Here is a 20,134-nt window from a genome sequence, read left to right on the forward strand (position 1 = left end):
GGTAACGTGTGCCCCCCTGGATTTCTTCTCCTCCCACCAAGCCTTCTCATAATCCTATTAGACCCAGTCATCTGCGCTGCATTAAATAATGTGACAAATGATCCTAAAACACAAACCCTCTGTGTCCCGAGTGTTTCACTTTTCACATGCAGGTACAAAATAAACCACAAAATACGAGACAAATATTATACTTCTCTAAGATCTTTTTTTTTTTTTAAGTGTGGCAAGACAGTTGGATTAAAGGAGCTCTCAGATGTTAACAACACAAACACTTCTCAGACAGACATCAGTCCTCAAACAGAGGATAAAAATTGCTGTTGTGTTACTAGTAACACAAATCATAAGCCCAGCCTCATGATTTCCTTACACTAAAAGCACCATAGATTCTCTCAAGCCTTCATGTTTCAGTTATAGATATTCTAAGTTATGACCCCACAGTTAACAAAGTATAGTATATATACATCTTAACCCTTAAAAGAGTGAAGTTATTACAGTTCATGTTAGGGGAACATAACTGTGCCAAATTTCACGTCAGTTTATCCAACTGGGTTTGAAGATTTTCACTCAAAAGTACAAAAGTGAACCTAATGCTGGTGCTATTGGAAAAGTCAGGGGACACTGACAAAAGTCATTATGATTCATCATGATGTGATGTTTGCACTGACATTTGTGAAAATCAAGTCAAGTAGATGACAAGATAGTTCACTGGATATCAGATAAGTAAAAACTTCATTTCAAAACTTCACTCATTCAAAGTCATTAGGATTCATTCTCTGAGTTATCATGAATCACTGTATGAAACTTCATGGCAATCCATCCAATGGTGCTCAACACACGATCGTGCCGCTTGTTGCATCACAGCTGCTCGGCTCACAACACAAATGACACCTAATTTCATCACTTGAGTAAATAACGTGTGTGACATCGTCACCCGATTCAACAACAGCAAAGTGAAATGAATGAAAAAAGCTCCATTATTTCGCTTAAGCTCGAATTTGTGGAAAACTACAGATTCCAGCTTCGACTCAAAATCTCCTTTGTTCCGCTCAAAGCTAAAAAAAAAAACAACCTTTGTGTGAATTTTTCATCTCTCCGGGGATCAACTGCACGTGTTTCTCAGACTGCTGTATTAGTTCTATCAAATACTCCTAAAAACCTCTAAAGCAACACTCAGAAATCACCTTACATAACAAGTTTACAGCGGCTACTTCCTGAGAAGGAACTTATTGGGCCCTTTCACCCCTCGGGTCCCTCTTGGCACAGAGGGTGACCATCAGTGGGTGGAGGTGCAGATTGGAGTGGCATGGCTGCAGCTGAGGAATGTGAGGAATTCCCCTTGTAAACACCTCATGCTCGGACGGTCACTACACTCTTATCTCCCCGTGCCCATCTGCCCCTTTAATCTTCATAATGGTTAGTTATTCATTACCAGTGCCTCCCTCTTCCTCTAGCTGTGGCCTCTGCTTGGCCGGGGCAGGTGGGGGCTGCTTCACCTCAAGGTTTTTGTTTACCTGAGGCCCCACATGGTATATCAGTCACTCTGATACCCCCCAGTGGGCAAACAGAGCTGCTATGATACTACTGTATACAGCACAATGGATTTCAAATGTCAACAACTTGAAAGAGAGAGGTTTTTTTTTGTTTCTGCACGACTGACCCAGGCTCCTTATGGTCCGATGGGAACGCTCTTTAGCTGATAGGATCATAAGTGGCTGAGGGGGGGGAATTTATTTTTCTTCTTGGTTGAATAGAGCGGCTTTCGCTTGCTTTTCAGCGCGGCACCTCCCCCTGTGGTTCCTGTACATGAGCCCCATCACAGCTTAAATGAAAGTCATTTCCAAAGCAAGCTGAGAGCCTTCGTTAATACTGCGTGGCATTTAGAAAACACAGGAAACGAAAATGGCGCAGGCACAGGCCGGCTTTTTCCTCCCTTTGCTTAGGTGAAATCCTGTTTTGGCTGCTCGCTGTTTTGGCCAGAGCTGGAGGAAGGTGCGAAGTCCATCCTGAGCACATACTGCGTAGCATGAGGCGCCCATGGGGGCTGCATTCCTCCTCATGGTGTACCACTCTCCACCAGTCATGAGGGACGCTCACTTACAGAGAATCCCGCTAACACTGCCATCGCAACATTCCCCAACAGTTTCCCATCAGTTCTGCTGCCAGAGTCAGAAACCAGAGTTTCCATTTTCCTGGAACCTCCTGAGAAACATTTGTCCAAGGGAAGTCTGTTGCTCTGGATGGGAAAGCTGATACTTTCCGGGTGTTTTTCAGTGTTAAGACTTTTCCTGACAATGGTGATAAGAGAGCAGCTGTGGAGATTGTTCAGCCGCTGCCCTTTTTCTTTCTAATTCTTCCTGATGTTGACACTAGAATAGATATCGCACCAAGTAGGAAGGCGTTGAAATGACTGACACACACTTTCATTTCAACGCCTCCATCATAGAATAACATATATAAAGACTGTGAAGCCCATTGGGACAAAGTTAATGTGATGATTATTTTTTGTAGTGCTCAACTAATTTCTAAAGAAGTCATCACATATTCCTAGAGTACAATGTATTTCTGATCACCACACCAAAATCAGAAAATGTTAAATGACATAAATCAGCAAATCTTCACAAGTAAGAAGCTGAACCCAGAGAATATTAGTGTGTTTAGTGTTTCTATGTCTCAAGCAAGCCCCCAGGAATTGCGTCAAAGGGGGGCAATGCTCCTTCACCACTTTTAGTCCAGGCTTGAAAATCACCAAATGGATTTTCATGAAATTTTGAACAGATATTCGTGGTTCCCAGAGGATGAGCCCTAATGAATTTGGCAATCTCCTGACTTTTCCTCTAGCGTCACCATGTGATTCACATTTGTGATTTTGAACGAGGTTTCGTTAAATCTGGTTAAGACATTCATGGTCCCCAGAGGATGAATTCTTGAAGTTTACCTCTACCACCATCAGGACTAACAGCATTCCCATCAGACTCAGCTATTCCAACACGCTAAACTGAGATGGTGAACATCGGTTCTGACGATCAACGTACCGATTAATCGCCACCTTGTTCCTGCACTAGATTGAGGACGATATCCTGTAAAGAAACTTGATTTAATATTTAAAATTCTAATTATAACAAATAAGCTCAACGAAGTGAAACGTCACTGAAAACTAAAGGATTTGCTGGAAGAGAAATCTATAACACAACTCGCCTTCATGTGCCAAATTACATTCAATAAATGTGGACAGAGTTTGCAGCATTGCATGATGTCTCTCTGGATGTCCGACTGGTCCCCCGAGCATCCAAAGAATAAATGTCCTCATTAGTGTTAAGTGCTTCGCTCATATGTTCCCTAATACCCATTCATAGTTTCACAGCATGTCAGCTCACCCAGAGGAAGCTGCCATCTACAGATGTCAGTACCCCCGCTGACCTCTCTCTCCCTCCCCCCACCACAGCACACACATGGCACTGGAGGATTGTCCCCCAGAACAAAGGAATGGGGGGTTTCTGTGGAGAACAGGCAACCAAACATTCCTGTCACAATGGAGAGAGTGGCCGGCAGGTTCAATTAATACACACTTTAAACGGTGCTCTGTATGATCTCACTGTGCTGGAGAACAAAGCTGGAGCCCCACAGTCCAGTCAGGTTTTCGGTTTGTTCGTGCTAGTCTTACGTTTTAAGAGAGTTTCTCCTATTATCTGCTTTGTTGCTGCCATGTTGCCAGAGAAATAAACCACTTGGAGGACACTTAGGGCAGAGATCTTCCAGTTCCAAGACTGGTGGCTTCCTCACTCTCCAAAAACTTTTTATTTCTGGAAACAAAGCAGCATTACCACTGCTGTAAATAAACTGGGACTACAGCCACCACTAGGAATCTTTACCATTAATCTTGCAGAGAATAGTGCCACCAAGTCTAATGAAACACTTCAGTGCACATGTTCTCTTTTGCCCATGATGCCCCCTCTGATGTTTATCAGGAGGCTAAACCTGATCAGATGGATCCACCAAGTTAAACATGTAATGATTCCTTATCTTCTCTCTACTCTATTCTACCTATTCTTTTCCTGGAAGCTTCCAGAGAGCTGACCGACTGCAGCCTAACTTCTGATGAAGGCATTCTCCTGTCATGACATCAATGCCTTTCTGTATCATGCAGTGCATTCAGTGATGCTCCACACCAACAGGACACATATTGAGAAATGATGCAGTGTTAGTTGGATGCAGCACTGACAGCGATTTGATGCTTGTCACAGTCACCGCTGCTCATAATTGCCTGGAAACCAGGATTTGATGCTCAACACTATCAATACGCAGAGGGATTGTGAGATTGGAGCAGCCAATAAAACCCGCTACAGGCGCAGAGTCGAGGCTGAGCTGTCTGGTCTGAAGTGGGGAGATAAACTGATGTACTTACCTATTAGACAAGGTGCGCCGTAACGTCGGGTACTTGGCGTATCCGAGAGAAAAGAATCCCCAGAGCCGTTGTCTCGCACTTCACTCCATCCGGGCGCACATGTTGCCAGTCCCCGCTGAGAAATGTCACAATCATGGGCTGCTGCGAGGAGCCAGTGGATCCCGGGCAGCGGACTGCAGGAGCGGACCGCGGCGCTGTGGGTCGCGGCTCAGCGTGTCCAGGCGCTGGATGAGATGCGTAAGGCGCCACCCTGCGCTGGACCTCTGCGCCCACCTTCCCTCCTCTCAGCCTTGACGCCGTGAAAAGCGGGACATGAAGCAAACTCTCCGCGTCGGGGCAGCGTGATCCGCGGACACTCTGGTGACGAAACTGGGATCGCTCGTTAATGCGTGGTGCGCAATTAAGAGGCGCGCAGGACGCCGGTGCCACCCACTGAAGGAGGCTTTCGTGGCGAGTGTACGGGCAGGGAATGTTAATGAGGACTGCTGCAGAGACTTTGCTCCCTGATCGGAGAGTCGTGCTCTGTGAAAGCCACCGTCCCGACTAGTAAACCTTAAAGTTAGCCCACAGGAGAGGAGGGGGCGGCCTCCTGCCAGTCAGCCATGTGGGAGAGGAGCCCACCTCGATGGGACACCTGTTGGCTGAGAGCAGTTCAGACACCCTGAGTCAGTGCTCAGACCCTGCTAAGCCCACTGTGACGGACCCTGCACCACTTCATCTCTACCGAGCTCTTCCTCAGTAGTTACACTAAAGCTGCAGGGTTGTTTAAAAAAAAAAGAATCAAATAAAGCTTTTAAAGCAGCTGGAGCACATTCCTGTGAAATGTCCCATTGATTAAGCAGTAATCCTTTCATAAGCCATTAATTAGAATTATAAATAATACCTGCAGCTTCTCAAATGCCAGAATTTGCTGATTTTATTTGAAACTCAGATCAGACAAAATAAGTATAAATATTCAGACATAATTTGGCCCCCAGAATCTTATCATGAGCATAATTAACTAAATTAATTAATAAAAAAAAAAAGATATTGCTATTGCAGAACAGTCCTGTTCCACATCACCTCTGAGTTATATTTTGGGACGTTAAAGAGAAACTAACTAACTTGGTGGCAACATTTAGACAATTATGTCTTTGAGTTCGTATTAATCAATGGTAATAATAAATGATATTGCAGCCTGCAGGCTACAGCGGTACCCAGATAGGTTTAATCTTTTTTAATCTAACGACTAAACCATGGGTTTTCCAAACCTTTTAGTTTGAGATTTACTAAAATAGACACACATTAGACTATTTCATAAGACTTTGGATCAGTGCAACAGCTCAGCAGTTCTCAACCTCAGCCTTCCTAATAAACAAGGAAGAAGAGATGATGAAACATTTTTCTTTACAGGTTTTTTGTGTGTGGAATGCTGGTTAGTTTTACCTCTTCAGGTTGTAAATGTAACAAGAAGAGCCTCTTGAAGTGACCTTAAGCCACTTCTTAGTTATCTGGAGGCTCCTTTAGGCTGCCGGACCCCACAGCCTGAGTTCCTCTGTCAGTCTGGCTCTTTCGCCTCTAATCCCACACCCACCTCTCAAACAGCAGCTCAGCTCTGAGTCTGTAGGGAGGCTGTCAGCTGGTCCATCTATTATGAGGTTAAACCACTTATCTGTCCATATGGGAGGGAAAAGGGGCATCTAACCTCAGCTGGCACCCTGGTATGAAGCAGCACATCTACCACACTCTACCCTAAACCAACACCGGGTAAACAAAATCTGGTGTTTACTGCATGTGGAGATCAACAGCCGACACAAGTGGCCCATAATCACATGGGTGTGGAAAAGTACGCCGGGCGATTTAGGTTTTAGAGGGTTTTGATGAGTCATTTTGGCTACTAGGTGCCTCTTTCACTTCTTGTTACTAAGTTAACAAGAGAAGAGACACAAGAGCTGCCAACATTAAACTGCTGTCCTAATAGATACAGGGGTTTTATTTTGAAAAACAACCAAAAAGTGATTAATCATATGTATCTTAATGAGGACAGAGCTGCTGGAAACAGCCAAAGGAGGAGCTGTTTTGGTTTGAATGTAATGTAAATATGAGTCATCCCCTGACATTAAATAAAGTTATTAAATATGCACGGCAATCAGTTTTTAAAGAAAGAAAACAGCACATTAGAAGATTGCTTTCTCATTCTGTTGCTGAGGAATGACTTCAGAGCCATAAAGTGAGGATGCACTGCCCCCTACAGGCCGCAGGACATCACTGCACCTAATTACAAAACGTGACTCAACATTTTCTGCAGACCGTCATTGAGTCATCCATCACAGCTGCAGGGCTCTTGCATTAAGATGCCAGAGTGACTTAACATATGGGCTACATTTATTTTTATTTTAATACAGGAAATAAAATGCTATCTTATTTACAATCATTTAATGACAAAATTCAGTGGTGCCATTTCAGTTCAGACGTGTCTTTTTCAGCCTGGAGTTGTCCGCTTCTGCTTTACGCTTACGTGACGGAGTACCTGGAGTTTCCTCAGAGGGACCTTCAGCCAGGTAGTACAGCTCGATAGGTGAGGTTGGCTCCTGGAGGGAAGGAAAAAAAAAAAAAAAAAAAAAGGCACCTTTAACACTGAAATTACAGTCATGAGAACTCACCTCTGACTTAATACTAATGTCGAGGTCTCATCTCTTGCAACACGTCATTTAAAAACCCTGAAACATGTTAAACGGTTTATAAAAGTGGGATCATGTCATTCTGTTGGCATGTTTTAGCTCCTCTTTAACAGTTAGACCATCTGAATAAAACATTTGTTATTTGTCCATTATCACAAAGCCAATACCCTGCTTCACTTTCAGCATGCAGTTATTGTTGATTGGTTATATTTTCATGAGTATTACAAAGAGATTTTGTGATTCAGTCCAATGATAATTCATATGAAGAGCTCCACATACGTGCATGAGGTAGTCTGCAATGTACTCTGGCCTCAAGCATATGACTCCTTGAGAGGTAGCCTCTGATACATTGACTCTGAAGTCTCCGGGCTTCAGCCGACTGAAGTCTGCAAACAGGTGAGTGGCCTCCTTGTACAAGGACGGGGAGGGACTGGGCAGGACCTGGAGAGAGATTACAGCTAAGAACTATGGCTTCACAGAAAACCATGTCAGCCTTTTGATGAAAACACAGTGGAGAGGTGGGTCACGGTAGGGGAACTGACAGACCGGCCGGCTCTGACCGCACACAGGAGAAGTTTGCCTTCAGGGCTGTCTGCCAGGAGGCCTTCCTGACAGAAATCCAACTCGTCTCCTTCACAGTCAGGGTTAGGGTTAGTGTCACCCTGAGGCTTTATGGCAGAAAGCCCTGACGGCAAACTTGTCCCAAGTGTGCTCTGCCCTCATATTGCTGTCATAAATCATGACATCCTTTTGATGTGAACAGCAGCATCTGCTTAATTCTTCTATTCATCTATAAAAAAACAAAAAAACATCCTGTCTTTTTTTGCTTAGTCCACATTTCATTTCTTGAAGCAGCATTTTTGCATGCCTACAGTCTGGAGTAAGACCGAATGTCTGAATCTTAATACAACAACTGATCAACTACAGTCATTTAAAGGTAAGAGTCAAATGTCAAGCTCTGGGTGGCTTACTGCCTCGGCTGAACCATTTCTGGAGGAAACCCTGTGTTTGTAAAGATTAGATTCACAATAAAAGTAACCCTGCTGCTGAACTAACTCTGTTATCTTGTGTTGGATGTCTCTTCAGTTTGCTGTTTTTATGTTGGACAGAGATTCTCTTCAGAGCCACTGATAAACAACTGACTGTCTCGCTTTGAAAATACAATAATCACTAAAGGACAGGCGATGCTGGATTTAACAGAGCAAATAAACAAGCAGCAACCTTGGCCGTGCCAGACTGCAGTAACCGCCTGAAGCCTGATTCTCTGCTCTGGTCGATGTTCAGCATGACTGTCCATCCACTGAAGGCTCCCTGAAACCCAGGAAAAGAATCCTCAGTATACTTTAACACTCAAGTAGCAGTGCAGCGGTTCGGACTGTTCTGTAAGTGATGTGTGTATGTGCCTCAATACCTCTTCAGAGCGTCCCTGCAGTGTTTTTCTCCAGCGCATGGCAGCTAATGCCAGTTTGCTCTGCTGGGCGGTGATGGAGGGCAACGCATCCAGAATGGAGCTACTGCCCCACTCATACTCATCCTCCTGGAGCACAGACACATGCATTTGTCAGCATGAAAAAAATTCATCCCTGTCCAGTTATTGGTAGTTCAATCAAAACTCAATCAAACTTTTCGCTGATGAAAACCTTTAAAATCCTCTGAGTACGCTAAAATGTTTATAAGATAATGACAAGACTGCATGTCTTAGTTTCTGGACAAGTAGATGTTTTGAAGATTTTTAATCCTACAGATGCTCTATTGTATGAGCTAAAAATGTAGTTGGTTGTAATAGAGAGCTATTTTAGACAATAACTCTTTTTGTAGTTGATTAAAACACAGTATTCTAAAATGAACATAGCAAGGAAACCCTGAACTCTGGTCAGTATAACAAGACATTAACCAAGGTGCTACACATTAAACCAACTTTAATATTACATAACAAAACTCTAACAATACTGTAATTGCAGGGTGAATAAAGCTTCTGCAAACACAGTGTTAAATCTTCAGATCCTGACCTTGATGAAGCGGCCCACAGAGCGACAGGCTTCCAAGTACGAGCGGTGCAGGATCCATTTACCGGCCGCCATCGCTGCCAGGTACTTCTCGTTGCGCAGAGGAGTCCCGACAATAATGTGGGAGCAGCTGGGGTCGAAGGACTGCTTATCCAGGACGACACCACCTACAGTACCCAACAGGAAGGGACCGAAAGAAAATGAAGAACTATAGATGAGATACGCTGAACCTAAACTGGAGTTATAGTCATCCTGGTTAGACATGATAATTAAAGATTAAGACTGCTACATAAATGGATGTCAGATTCCCTGAACAGCTGTATGCCCATAAGACACTTATCTGTTCCTGCTGACTATAAGCTGCTATACGTGAGCACAACTTTCTAGGAAGTATTTAATCTCATGTCATCAGTCCCTTTATTCTTAATGTTCCTGTTTGTAAGGGATGAATTTTAGTTCAATACATCAGTTTAAATAATGGTTCAACTTCTGAACTTATGAACTCATTAAAAATACTGAGCTCACAGCATTTATGTCAGAGGAAGCATCTGCAGGAGGAAATATTCCCTGACCCCAGAGGCAGATCCTCCTTTTTAAGGAGGCCTGTGATGTGCCCCCTTTGTTTTTACTACAGCATGATGAAAATCTATTTGAGCCCTAATTAGGTGGAAGACTCACCAAGCTCTTCTATGAGTTGACTGTAATCAATCCGTTCCTGAGGGCTGAGGGAGGACAGCTGAAATCTGGGCGGCCGCTTTTCTTCCTCCCGCACATCCTGAGAGAAAGATCGATCCTTTTAGCACCAGCAGCTTGTTTGAGAGGCAGTATATGGTGCAGCTGATGTACAGTAAACTAGATGTTATACATGTTATGTAACAGAATTTGCTTGTGTCTGCGGAGGTTTGTAGACATGTTGTTGACGTAGACATGAATCTTCACCTTCGGCTCCGGTGCCACTGGGGGATTGGCGAGAGGGAAGGCGATGCTGGGGGCTTCAGGAGTGAGGAGGTCATTTGGTTGCCCCTTTGTTGGAGGCGTTGTGACTTTACAGCCCATATGCTGGTCGATGACATCGCAAGCAGCTGGGAGAGGATACAGTGGTTACAGTAAAAGTCAAATTCATTAGTTGAAACCACACTTACAGTATGTCAGAGGACATGTTACTTCTTTTACTCTTCCATCTAAACGGGTCATATGTCATATGCAAAATAAATGTACTTTTGTCAGTTTGTTCAGTTAGCTAGGTAACAATCACACATGGCAGTCAGTGTCACTTGAAAACACCACATTAAAAATCAAGCACCCTCACAAACCCTGAGTTATAACAAGGCTAAGTCTGGACTTGGTGCAACCAGTTCCTGATCTCTTACCCATCTCCACCAGTTCAGAGTCTGTCATGGAGTCCCTGGACAGAAGGCCGTTTTCTGCAGTGGGAGGAGGTGGAGGTGCGAAGGGCTCTGAGTGTTGTGAGGGACTACCAGGCCACTGTAAATTATCAGCCAGCTTGGCCCTCTCCTCTCTGGCTGTAGGGTCATCCCAAACTATCTGTTCACTCTGAGACGGCTCTGTGTTCAGGTCCATGGCTGCTTCTCTGGAAACCCTGAAACCACGACAGAATGAGGTGAAAATATACATTTATATAAAACCATTTAAAGTACATCAGATTCATGGGTACGAGTCTGCTTTGAGATGCTTTACATGAACAGCTGTTCTACTTTGAACATAAACAATATTCTCACTCCATGGCTTCCTTACCTCAGAGCTTCCAGAGTACGTCTGCTGCCACTGCGTCCAACCCGGCTCCCATCAGGTGTGTGGGGGCCCGAGTCGGCCCCTCCTGATCCCATCCGGCTCAGTCTGACTGAGGTCCGCCTCCCTGTCGTCAGCTTGGTGGCTGACATGATCTCCTGGAGCTGTCTGTGCAGGTTCTCTCTCATTTCTAGAGTCTCTGAAATATCTGGACACAAGGAATAACTCGAATGAACTACCATGTTAATTTAAAAGAGAAAAAAACACATTGATTCGATCATGTACATGCTAAATCTTTGTGGAATTAAATGAAAGTTGGAAAGAGACACCCACCACTTCTATCTGCATCACTGTGCTTCTCTTCTTGATCTACGCTTCCATCACTTACACGACGCAAGGTTGAAGCCTCTTCTGCGGCGACACGTTCACACTGAGGGACAGATAATTCATGTCACCAATGTCTCACTGAATCTTTGACTTACAGACACAACATCTTCGGCCACAGAGATGAGATTCCATATTTTGCTCCCACCGTTTCGTCCTTTGCTTCGGTGACATCTTTGTGGCGGGTTGGTGTTGAAGGTGGAGGCCTCTGAGAGCTGTTTGGCACCTGGCTGAGGTTTAAACTCATCTTGGGGTTGTAGGTGAAAGGGTACAGAGACTCGGGGACATGCCTCTGCTCCTCAGCACACTGCACACCACAACATGGGAGGCTTGTTAGCACACAGAGCACATATTCGTACACAGAAGTTCATTACAGCTGTCACAAGAATTAATTGAACGAAATGATTCAGAGGGGAGACATAGCTGAAACTCCCGTCTGTCTGCAGAATTACCATATCAAAAGTGTCTTTGATTAAATATTCTGCTTTTGTTGATGGGATGATCATTATTCCCCTCTGGTGAAATAAGCTAAGTGAATACTGAATGATAACAGGAGGCACAAAGCAGCACCTTCCACCATGAAAATGAGTTCAAATTAAATCAAGTGTATCTTAATATTGCTTCATGCATCTTGTAGAAGACATCATTTCTTTATAAGCTTGTATAACAAATGTTAACAAAATATTTTGCCTCATTCTTTGCAAGAACGACATAGTGGTTACATTTGTGCCCTAATCCTTTCTTTTGCTGTTCATGTCCTCAATTTGAAGGAAAGCAGCAGTGAACAGAAGACTTAACTGTCTTATGTCTGAGTGTTTTGGATTAAATGATCGACAGAAAATTACTCCAATAAACTGATTATTAACTAACCTAACGTATGTTTTAAAGCAAAAATGCTAAATATTTTTGGATCCAGCTTCTCAAATGTTAGGATCTGTTGCTAGTCTGTTTTATAAAGTGAACAAAAACATTTAAAAAAGTTAACAAGTATTTATAAAAGTGAAAATGTATTAGCCACTCTACAAAGATTGTCATTAAATAGTTCAGTATCTTCCTATGCAGTATTACTTAAGAGTTAAAAAACACATTGAGCAGTACAAAAGAGTTTGGGTTCAACTAAAATTTTCTGCTGGAAAACGTACAGCCTGCAACCAGTACTGGGAGACCACATGCAGCCCTCTCTCCTTCACTCCTCTGTATTCGCGGGTGTTGTCCCCCACACGGCCCTGGTAGATGTAGTGTGTCACTGTATCATCACAAGCCCACCTAAAAATAAGCAGACAGAGATTTTTTTTGTTTTTGTTTTTTACTATTTACACCCATGTTCACTAAACTAAACACTCCAGGATAGGTTGACATTTTTAAAGATTTCCTTAAAACAATTGTAACATGCTCATGTGTACATTAAAAAGGTTGTTGGTCAATGTATTCACTCCTTCTGTCCGTACTGGCCACAGAGACTTGGGGATACAAACTCCACAGTCCTGTGCAAAATACACTCGCAAAGCATCAGCAGTCTGAATTAGACAAATCAAGTGGACATCTTCCAAAGTTACTGTGCTTTTCTAATGAAATTCCCTCTGCGCCTGCAGACAGAGGGAAAGAGGGCTGTGCCAGGGCAGATGCATGGTAATAAAAAGCAGGAAATTTGTACTAAAAACACAGTAACTTTGTAAGATACTCACTTGATCTGTCTAACTCAGACTGCTGAAGCCTCTTATTAACTTCAGATAAACTTTGGAATGCATTTTTCCACAGAACGAGGACTGGGTCTCCCATCACTTAAGCTGAAGAAAGGGCCAGTATGGACGAAAAGAATGATTACAGCGACCAGTAACGCTGTTAATGTGCATATAGCTACGTCAGTATTGACTTGAAAAAATGTGAACCTATCCTTTAATTTAAGTTTGCAAGAACATGTTGAATACCTGAAGTCAGCCCCAAGCGAGGCAGCGATGGCGTTGAGTTCACCCTGCATTTTGCTCAGTTTCTTTCCCACACAGATCACAACACCAGCCAAAGGGCCGACTTCTTTTTCTGGCACCTTAAAAACATTTTATTTGACAAATTAAGTGATTCTGAGATTAAACCACCAATCTCCAGTATTTTTATGTATTTTAGTTTACCTTCTCAGTCGTCTTGGTAAGTTGGGGGCTAGCAGAGATGGCTTGCATATCTGAGGTGCTATTTCGGGTGCTATTAGCCAGCGCCACCTTCAGGTTCCTGTTAATGACATCAGTCAGTGGGGTCTCCACCTTCTCTCCTGGTTTGGATCTTCCCCCTGGAGTCTCCAATGCTCCTAGTGCATCCTTATAAAAAAGAACAGTCCATGTATTTACACGATCACAATTTATGGCTAAAAGCCTAAAACATAAAGCAAAAATCAGAATTCTAGCACCAGGTTCTGTTGCTACTCAGTGGGTCTCAACCTTGACATTGAACGAGGGCCTGAAAAGCTGGTCTCTGCTGAGGAAACGAGAGGGGGTGTCCAGCTGCAGTGACGGATCCTTCTGAAGGGGGTTCCTCCTGCCACCCTCCTGGTTTTGTTTGGGGGTGCTCATGTCCTCTTTAGGCTTCATCTGGTCCAACACGGAGCGGAAGACTTTGCTCTGGAAGCGACCTAAATCCAGCGGGGTGACAGCCTTACCGCTCTGGAGACCCAGCAAAGGGATCTCTGGAGACGAACGTGCTGGCGGAGGCATGGCTGGCTTCTGGGAGCCACCAACAAAACTCTCATCATCCCTCTCTGTAGAAGAAGTGAAGAAAGTCATTGTCATACCAAATGAAACAATAAACAAGAATGAATAATAAAATATCTACATTACATTTAGCTTTAATCAAGACCCTAACCTGGTGAGGGGGGCAGATCAACCAGAAAACGCCCCTCTTCTGCCCTCTGACCAGTCCGAGCAGACTGTAGTATCCAGTGCATGGTGACGGCTGGAAGCCCCCATTTCTTTGCTGCCTGGTACTTTGTGCCTTCAGGGCTCTGCAACACCAGGTGAGAGCTGGCCAGCATGCCTTTCTTCTGATTGGCCAGGCGCACAAAGTAATCCTGGACACTGCAGGAGGGAGAGACAAGAAGATGATGATCTAAGACAGGTAGTTCACAATGGGCAGACAGGAGACGAGGCCAAATATATGCAGGAGAGAGAACAATGTGCACAGCCCAGGAACTCCTCTAAAATGTACAATGGTAATGGTAACATTCTCATTCTGAACATAAAACATCTACTATCACAGCACAAGTGTCCACACATAATAATATGAATTAAACTCATTAAGTTTGTCTTTTACCTTTGCCTTAGAATCTTGGCCCAAAATACACTTCCATGTCAATTTAGAAAACAAACATCAAAACACTCATGCAGCTTTTAAAGTTTGCATCATGTAGCCTAAAAGTCAAATGTAATCATACTTGGCTCCAAGGTGCTTGGCAAGCTCCACCAACGACTCCCTCTCTGCTCCGGTGAACTGGCTGACAGAGAGGACGCAATCTTTAAGTGGAAACCATCCGTCCATCACAGGAACGGGGGTGAACAAAGGGTTGGAGGACAGCTGCAGAACACACTCCTTCTCCACACACATGGCCTGAAAATGAACAAGATCAAAACTGTAAAGTATCAAACTTATAAGCACTCTTACATGACACAAATTTTTCTAATTAATTGTCAAAAATGGCTACAAGTTCCAAGAACCCAAGGAGACAAAAATATTCACAAAGATACTCAATCTAACATGATAGAAAACCGAATAACAGCAAATCCTCACGTCAGATGCTGGAAACAAAGAACGTTTTGTATTTTTACTTTACACAATAAATGGATTATCTCACTTGTTCTCAGCTCAGAAATATGTGGCTGTTGTCTCTCACATGGCACAAGCAACATAAAAATACTCTTATTAAAGGATGATTGACAAAAAAATAAATATTTGTCCCTTCGTCTGACCACTTGACAGATCACCAAGAAGCCACAACCTCCTGCTGACACAGAACAAAAAAACCCCATAATAAACAGTATGACTATGATCTTACCAGCCAGGTATCAGTGACCACCTCGTCCACTGTGGCCTCCACTGAACAGCCCAACAATGGGACCACTGCATAGTCTGCGACGACACGTGTACGACCCATCAGCACCCTGCCACCATTCTCTGTCACCAGCACAGAGAGCTGGGCCTCGGCCTCAGTGCCAAAACCCACAAGAAGGAAACATTTCCCAAAAAACAGGCCTGCCTCGCTGGCTTCCTGCAGGGTTGAGTCCAACTCTGGTCTCCTAGTCTGGTTTGGTGCCCAGGGATCAGGCTGAGGCTCTGCAGCTAGACTGATGGACTTGCTGTTGCCCTCTGTTGGTGGGGGCATCTCAACTGGAAGATAAAACAAAAATAGAATTAGCTGTAAAATACAAGTATATCTTGTGTCCAGTTATAATAAGCATCCAACAGATACGCACCTACTGTAGGGTCATCATCCATGTACTGTGAGAGCAGATCTTCCTCTGCTCTCTTTCGCCTGGGAGTGCAGGGGCTGCCCACAGGGGGACCAGCTGAGGGCCTGGAGGTGGAGGTATGATGGGCAGGCAGAGATACAGCAGCGGTAGCAGGTGGCAGACAGTCAGGGTGCAGGTAATCTGCCTCTGGAAGTAGACTGCCTTTGTTGAAACTGTCCAGCAGCCACTGCACTGTTACTACATGGGGTCTGGGAGGTAACGTACAGACATAACATCAATTATTTAACATATCATAAATTTGCCAACTGTACTTTCCAAGCAAATTTAACATTAAGGCTTAAGATATGTCCTGAATTTAAACTTAGACAGGATTTAAGTCACTTTGCAGAACAGACCTATGTGTTGCTTTGGACAGAAAATTGTTGAGGTCCTGGTCCAGCTCGCCCATAACCACATGCGTGAGCTCCTCACTGGGCTGGTTGAAGCGCAGACCTCCTGCAGCGTTCACAAGACGCCGCAGCTTCTCCAGTTTCTTCCCCGGCAGACCACACAGATACAGCTGCAGAACATTTAACACATGTGAAATACAACCACAAATTTGACTTTAGTATTACAAAGGAAACCTCTACAGTATATGAAAAGGAATATTCTTCTACTTACCTTACAGCCATCCAAGATATCATCAGCGGGGCAGACGGTGAGATCAAGAGTATCGATGGGGTCTGGAGCTTCCAGGCGGCTGATGGTAACGTTGGTGAGGGCTGTGTCGTTTATTGTCACGCTGGCATTGACAGAGATGTGGCTCAAGCCCAACAGAGACGGACCCTCTGGAGTTTAAAAATCATGATTCTTCTTTATAATATATTACAGACCAATACACTTAACACAAGATATTAAATGTTGTGCTCGACCCCCCATCACACCGTAGGGATGAATAAGTAAATACAACAAACAACAAAATCAGTCTGTGGCTCACCCTCCTTCTTGCTGGTGCCAGTAGGTGTGGAAGTGTGTGGTCGAGTGCTCTTTGATGCATTGCGCTCCACAGTGTACCTGCTCTCGTCTTGACAAAAGCCCTTCTCTATGCTGTCAAACAGCCAGTGCAGCGACACACAATACACATTCCACTTTCGTGCACACTCGTACTTCTGACCTGCAAACACAAACAAGTACTCAGAGTCTAACCTTTTTTTAATTAGTGTGGTGATTAGCAAATAATCATCAAAGCTGCTTTATAAAATGATCCTCTTACATATTGAGCAGATATTATTTACGCAAACTAAAGATATTGGATGTCCTATCACTAAGTGAGTCTTACAGAAGTGCAGGTGACTCACCTGTTGGTTCACTAACGATGAGGTGTGTGCACTCATTCATTTTGAGCTGACCCGTGTAGTTGGCTCCATGCTGCTCACAGAGCCGTTGCACCTCTTTACGCTCAGTGCTGGAGAGGCCTGTCACGCAAACAGTACAGCCGCATAGCACGGGGCACAGATAGTCTTCTGTTGGTAGATCAGTGTACCTGAAAAGACTGATGGAGGCAAAACTAGGTGGTCAAAATAATGTTTAAAGTGCCTTGTTTTTGTCATAATCATGAGCAGTATTATAGAGCTGCCTAATTTTATATAACAATTGTATAATTTGATGCTATGGTAATATTTACTGGATTTTTCAATAAATACGACTAATAAGAATAGGAGTTTTGATGAGAGTACACACCTGTCCTGAGATTTCTCCCAGCAGGCTTTGACCCATGTGGGCAGCAAGATGGGTTTACCCAAACTGGCAGCTACTAAGTACTTCTTGCTGCCCACTTCTCCTGCTATCAGGTGTGTGACAGATACATTTAGGTCAAGATAGACCCGTCCACCCATGAGTTGGACCAGATCCATCACCTCCGTCTGAGGAGAGAGGAAGACATTCAGTCAGACACAAACGTACAGAACTCTTTAGAAGGTACTGTGCTGAATGAAGAAATATGTAAGATTATGCACAAAAGTAATCAAATGTAAGTAAATTCAACTTAAATCCTCTGTACAAAAGGATTAGACCAAATCCAGTGTCATCTGCTCACATGCTTCAATGAAAAGGAAGAAGAGTTAAGTTGGTCAATGCCACAAATTTGCTTATGTTTAATTGCTAAAAATGGTGCAAAATCTTAAATATTTCTTCTCTATTTTTCATGTCATAACATCTTGTGTTTTTATATGTTTCTGTATCCTCAAACCATCTGATTATTTCCAGGTTTATGAGGCAATATAAGAGATTTTTAATGTGGTCTCATTCTTTTGCTTCTTATTTACCCCTTAGGTTCATTATTATCATCATTATCTGTATGACATCATTCTGATTTCATTGTCAACTTTTTGCCAATTTTAACAATGCAGATTGTTACTTCGATTTTCATGACTTAGTCATTCATATCCTTGCTGATATATTCAGCATTTATTAGACCGCTGATTGAGAAGAGTATCAGTATCAGACACAGTGAACTAACCCGTGTTGCTTTCTCCAGGCTGGTGCAGGAAATAGTGATGCCCGCCATGGCCATGTTATAGACGGGATTCTCTGCTTTGGGGACACAATGCTGCTGCTGCAGGCAGTACAACACCACCAGCGGACTCACCAATCTGCAGCCAAGCTACACGACAAACAACCATGAGAAAGAAAAGAATTAGCCTTTCTCCAATTCTTGTGAAATTTCAATAGCGAGGTTTCGATGGATCAAACACTGAGTCAGACCTTTTTGCAGTGCAGAAAGGCTGGGGTGGTGAAGCTGCTGAAGACAAACAGAGACTTGTCGTTCTGGTCCATCTGTAAAACATCATCTTCATCGATGGTTTTCAAGTACTTTTCAGACTGCAGCTCCACAATGGCCTGTGTGAACACAACACAAAAATGATCATCACCTGCAAACAAAGATGCAGTGGAGCAGCAGCAAACCATGTAATCACCAGTAGCCAGATGATGGAGTTTACCTCGTAAGCCTTGACAGCATACTCTGTTTTTTCTCCTTTACTCTCCACAAACCTAACAATGAAGCCTTCCCTGTCTTCTTTGGACATGGTCAATCTGTAAGTAAATAAGAACCAGTGTAAAACCTTGACGTTTCTTGCAGTGGCATTAGCTGAGCTTAGCAGTAGCGTCTGACTGGACAACTACCACTCACAGGGAATGTACTATGACTACAACGTTAAATCTTTTTTTAATGCGTTTGACATTTTAGCAAGGAAACGCTAAACTTGCTGTATGTATAAAATATTAGCCCGCTACTAACTTCAACATAGTCTGTCACGTTAATGTTAGCTTAAACTAAAGTGATGACTAACGTTACTTACGTTCCTCTTGGTCCTGTAGTGAACTGTGTTAGCTTGTGTTAGTTAACATTCAAACAAGCGAATATAACTTTAAAAATGCTTAAAATATCATTCGTATTCATTTACTCATAAGCAAAATATTACTGGTCTCCACGGCATTAAAGAAATTAATGTACATTTTATAATAATTTAAGTTGATGACAATAGTGCTAGTATTGTTGTTGTTATTCGCGCCAACGGCGTAACTTCCTGTGTTACCTGCTAATTCGACCGGTTGGAGCCGAACTATCGAAGAAAAGGTCCGCAGCAACAAAACATTCAGTGCATGACACTGTAAAAACACACTGGAAGTAATACAAGCATACATTAGTGTAAGAATATGAGGATAAAAGGAGGATAATAATACTAAGAATAATAAATTATAAAAGAACTGAAAGAATTTAACAAAAACTGTTGGTTTAATTCATGTTTAGGGCCACATTTTTTTTTTTAAACAAAATAAATTTTCCTAATCAGCATCTTTAGCCTGATGTGAATTGAACTATCCCAGCTCATGAGGGAAGACCAAATCCAAATTCATAATATCTACATAGCCTTCATATTATTATTATTATCATTATTATTACTACTGTAGTTGTGTTATTATAGCTCATTTTAACTCTTTGTCTACAACACAGTGTTATATTATTTATATTGATCATATGTTTTGCTATAAAATGTTTATCTGAAAACTAACTAACAACTAACGCTGTTAAATAAAAGCAGGGGAGTAAAAAATTTTCTTCTGACATGTGGCAGAGTAAATGTATAAAACAACGTATTGAGATACTCAAATAAAGCATCTAAAAATTGTACTTAAGTACTGCACTTAATAAAACACACTTACTTAAATGTAGTGTAGTACTTAGACTTTTCAAAAACAAGTTTACAAATGTAAAGTCAAGATACCATTGGAAATCTATATTGATCCACACTTACTATTCTTGAATTAATTCACAGAATATGAGCTTTTTAATGTGAGTAATTTTTCAAATGATAAAAATTAGAGGATTACATTGATTATAGCAACGATCCTTCTTCTTAAACATGAACCAGTTGAAAACTGACCATTTTAAACATATTGCTCCATTCAGTAAATATGTCCTGTCAGCCTATTAGCCCCACA

General features: G+C 42.8%; 3 protein-coding genes across 3 annotated transcripts in view; 1 reads left to right on the forward strand and 2 right to left on the reverse strand.

Annotated features, from left to right (window-relative positions):
• tmem108 (transmembrane protein 108) overlaps positions 1–4,566 on the reverse strand; it is a 42,757-nt gene extending 38,191 nt beyond the window's left edge. The window contains exon 1 of the mRNA XM_070853136.1: positions 4,403–4,566. The gene's annotated coding sequence lies outside the window, so the exon portion shown is untranslated. The remainder of the gene's footprint in view (positions 1–4,402) is intronic.
• The window catches only part of ccr9b (chemokine (C-C motif) receptor 9b), a 101,131-nt gene that overhangs the window by 32,815 nt on the left and 48,182 nt on the right, over positions 1–20,134 (forward strand). The gene's annotated exons all lie outside the window — the stretch shown is intronic.
• topbp1 (DNA topoisomerase II binding protein 1) lies at positions 6,767–19,141 on the reverse strand. The gene is made up of 28 exons (XM_070853407.1): positions 18,991–19,141; positions 18,631–18,724; positions 18,395–18,529; positions 18,150–18,293; positions 17,372–17,553; positions 16,990–17,183; positions 16,629–16,805; positions 16,313–16,479; positions 16,048–16,211; positions 15,656–15,900; positions 15,238–15,569; positions 14,620–14,792; positions 14,052–14,263; positions 13,631–13,947; positions 13,328–13,510; positions 13,130–13,245; positions 12,344–12,467; positions 11,350–11,508; positions 11,151–11,247; positions 10,824–11,025; positions 10,439–10,668; positions 10,008–10,150; positions 9,747–9,843; positions 9,072–9,235; positions 8,474–8,599; positions 8,284–8,373; positions 7,342–7,503; positions 6,767–6,972 (listed from the first exon to the last, which is right to left on the reverse strand). The coding sequence occupies exons 2-28, from the start codon at positions 18,715–18,717 to the stop codon at positions 6,844–6,846; spliced, it is 4,551 nt and encodes a 1,516-aa protein (XP_070709508.1). The 5' UTR covers positions 18,718–18,724; positions 18,991–19,141; the 3' UTR covers positions 6,767–6,843.

The sequence above is a fragment of the Pempheris klunzingeri genome, chromosome 21 (assembly GCF_042242105.1).
Source record: "Pempheris klunzingeri isolate RE-2024b chromosome 21, fPemKlu1.hap1, whole genome shotgun sequence".
NCBI classification, from domain to species: Eukaryota; Metazoa; Chordata; class Actinopteri; order Acropomatiformes; family Pempheridae; genus Pempheris; species Pempheris klunzingeri.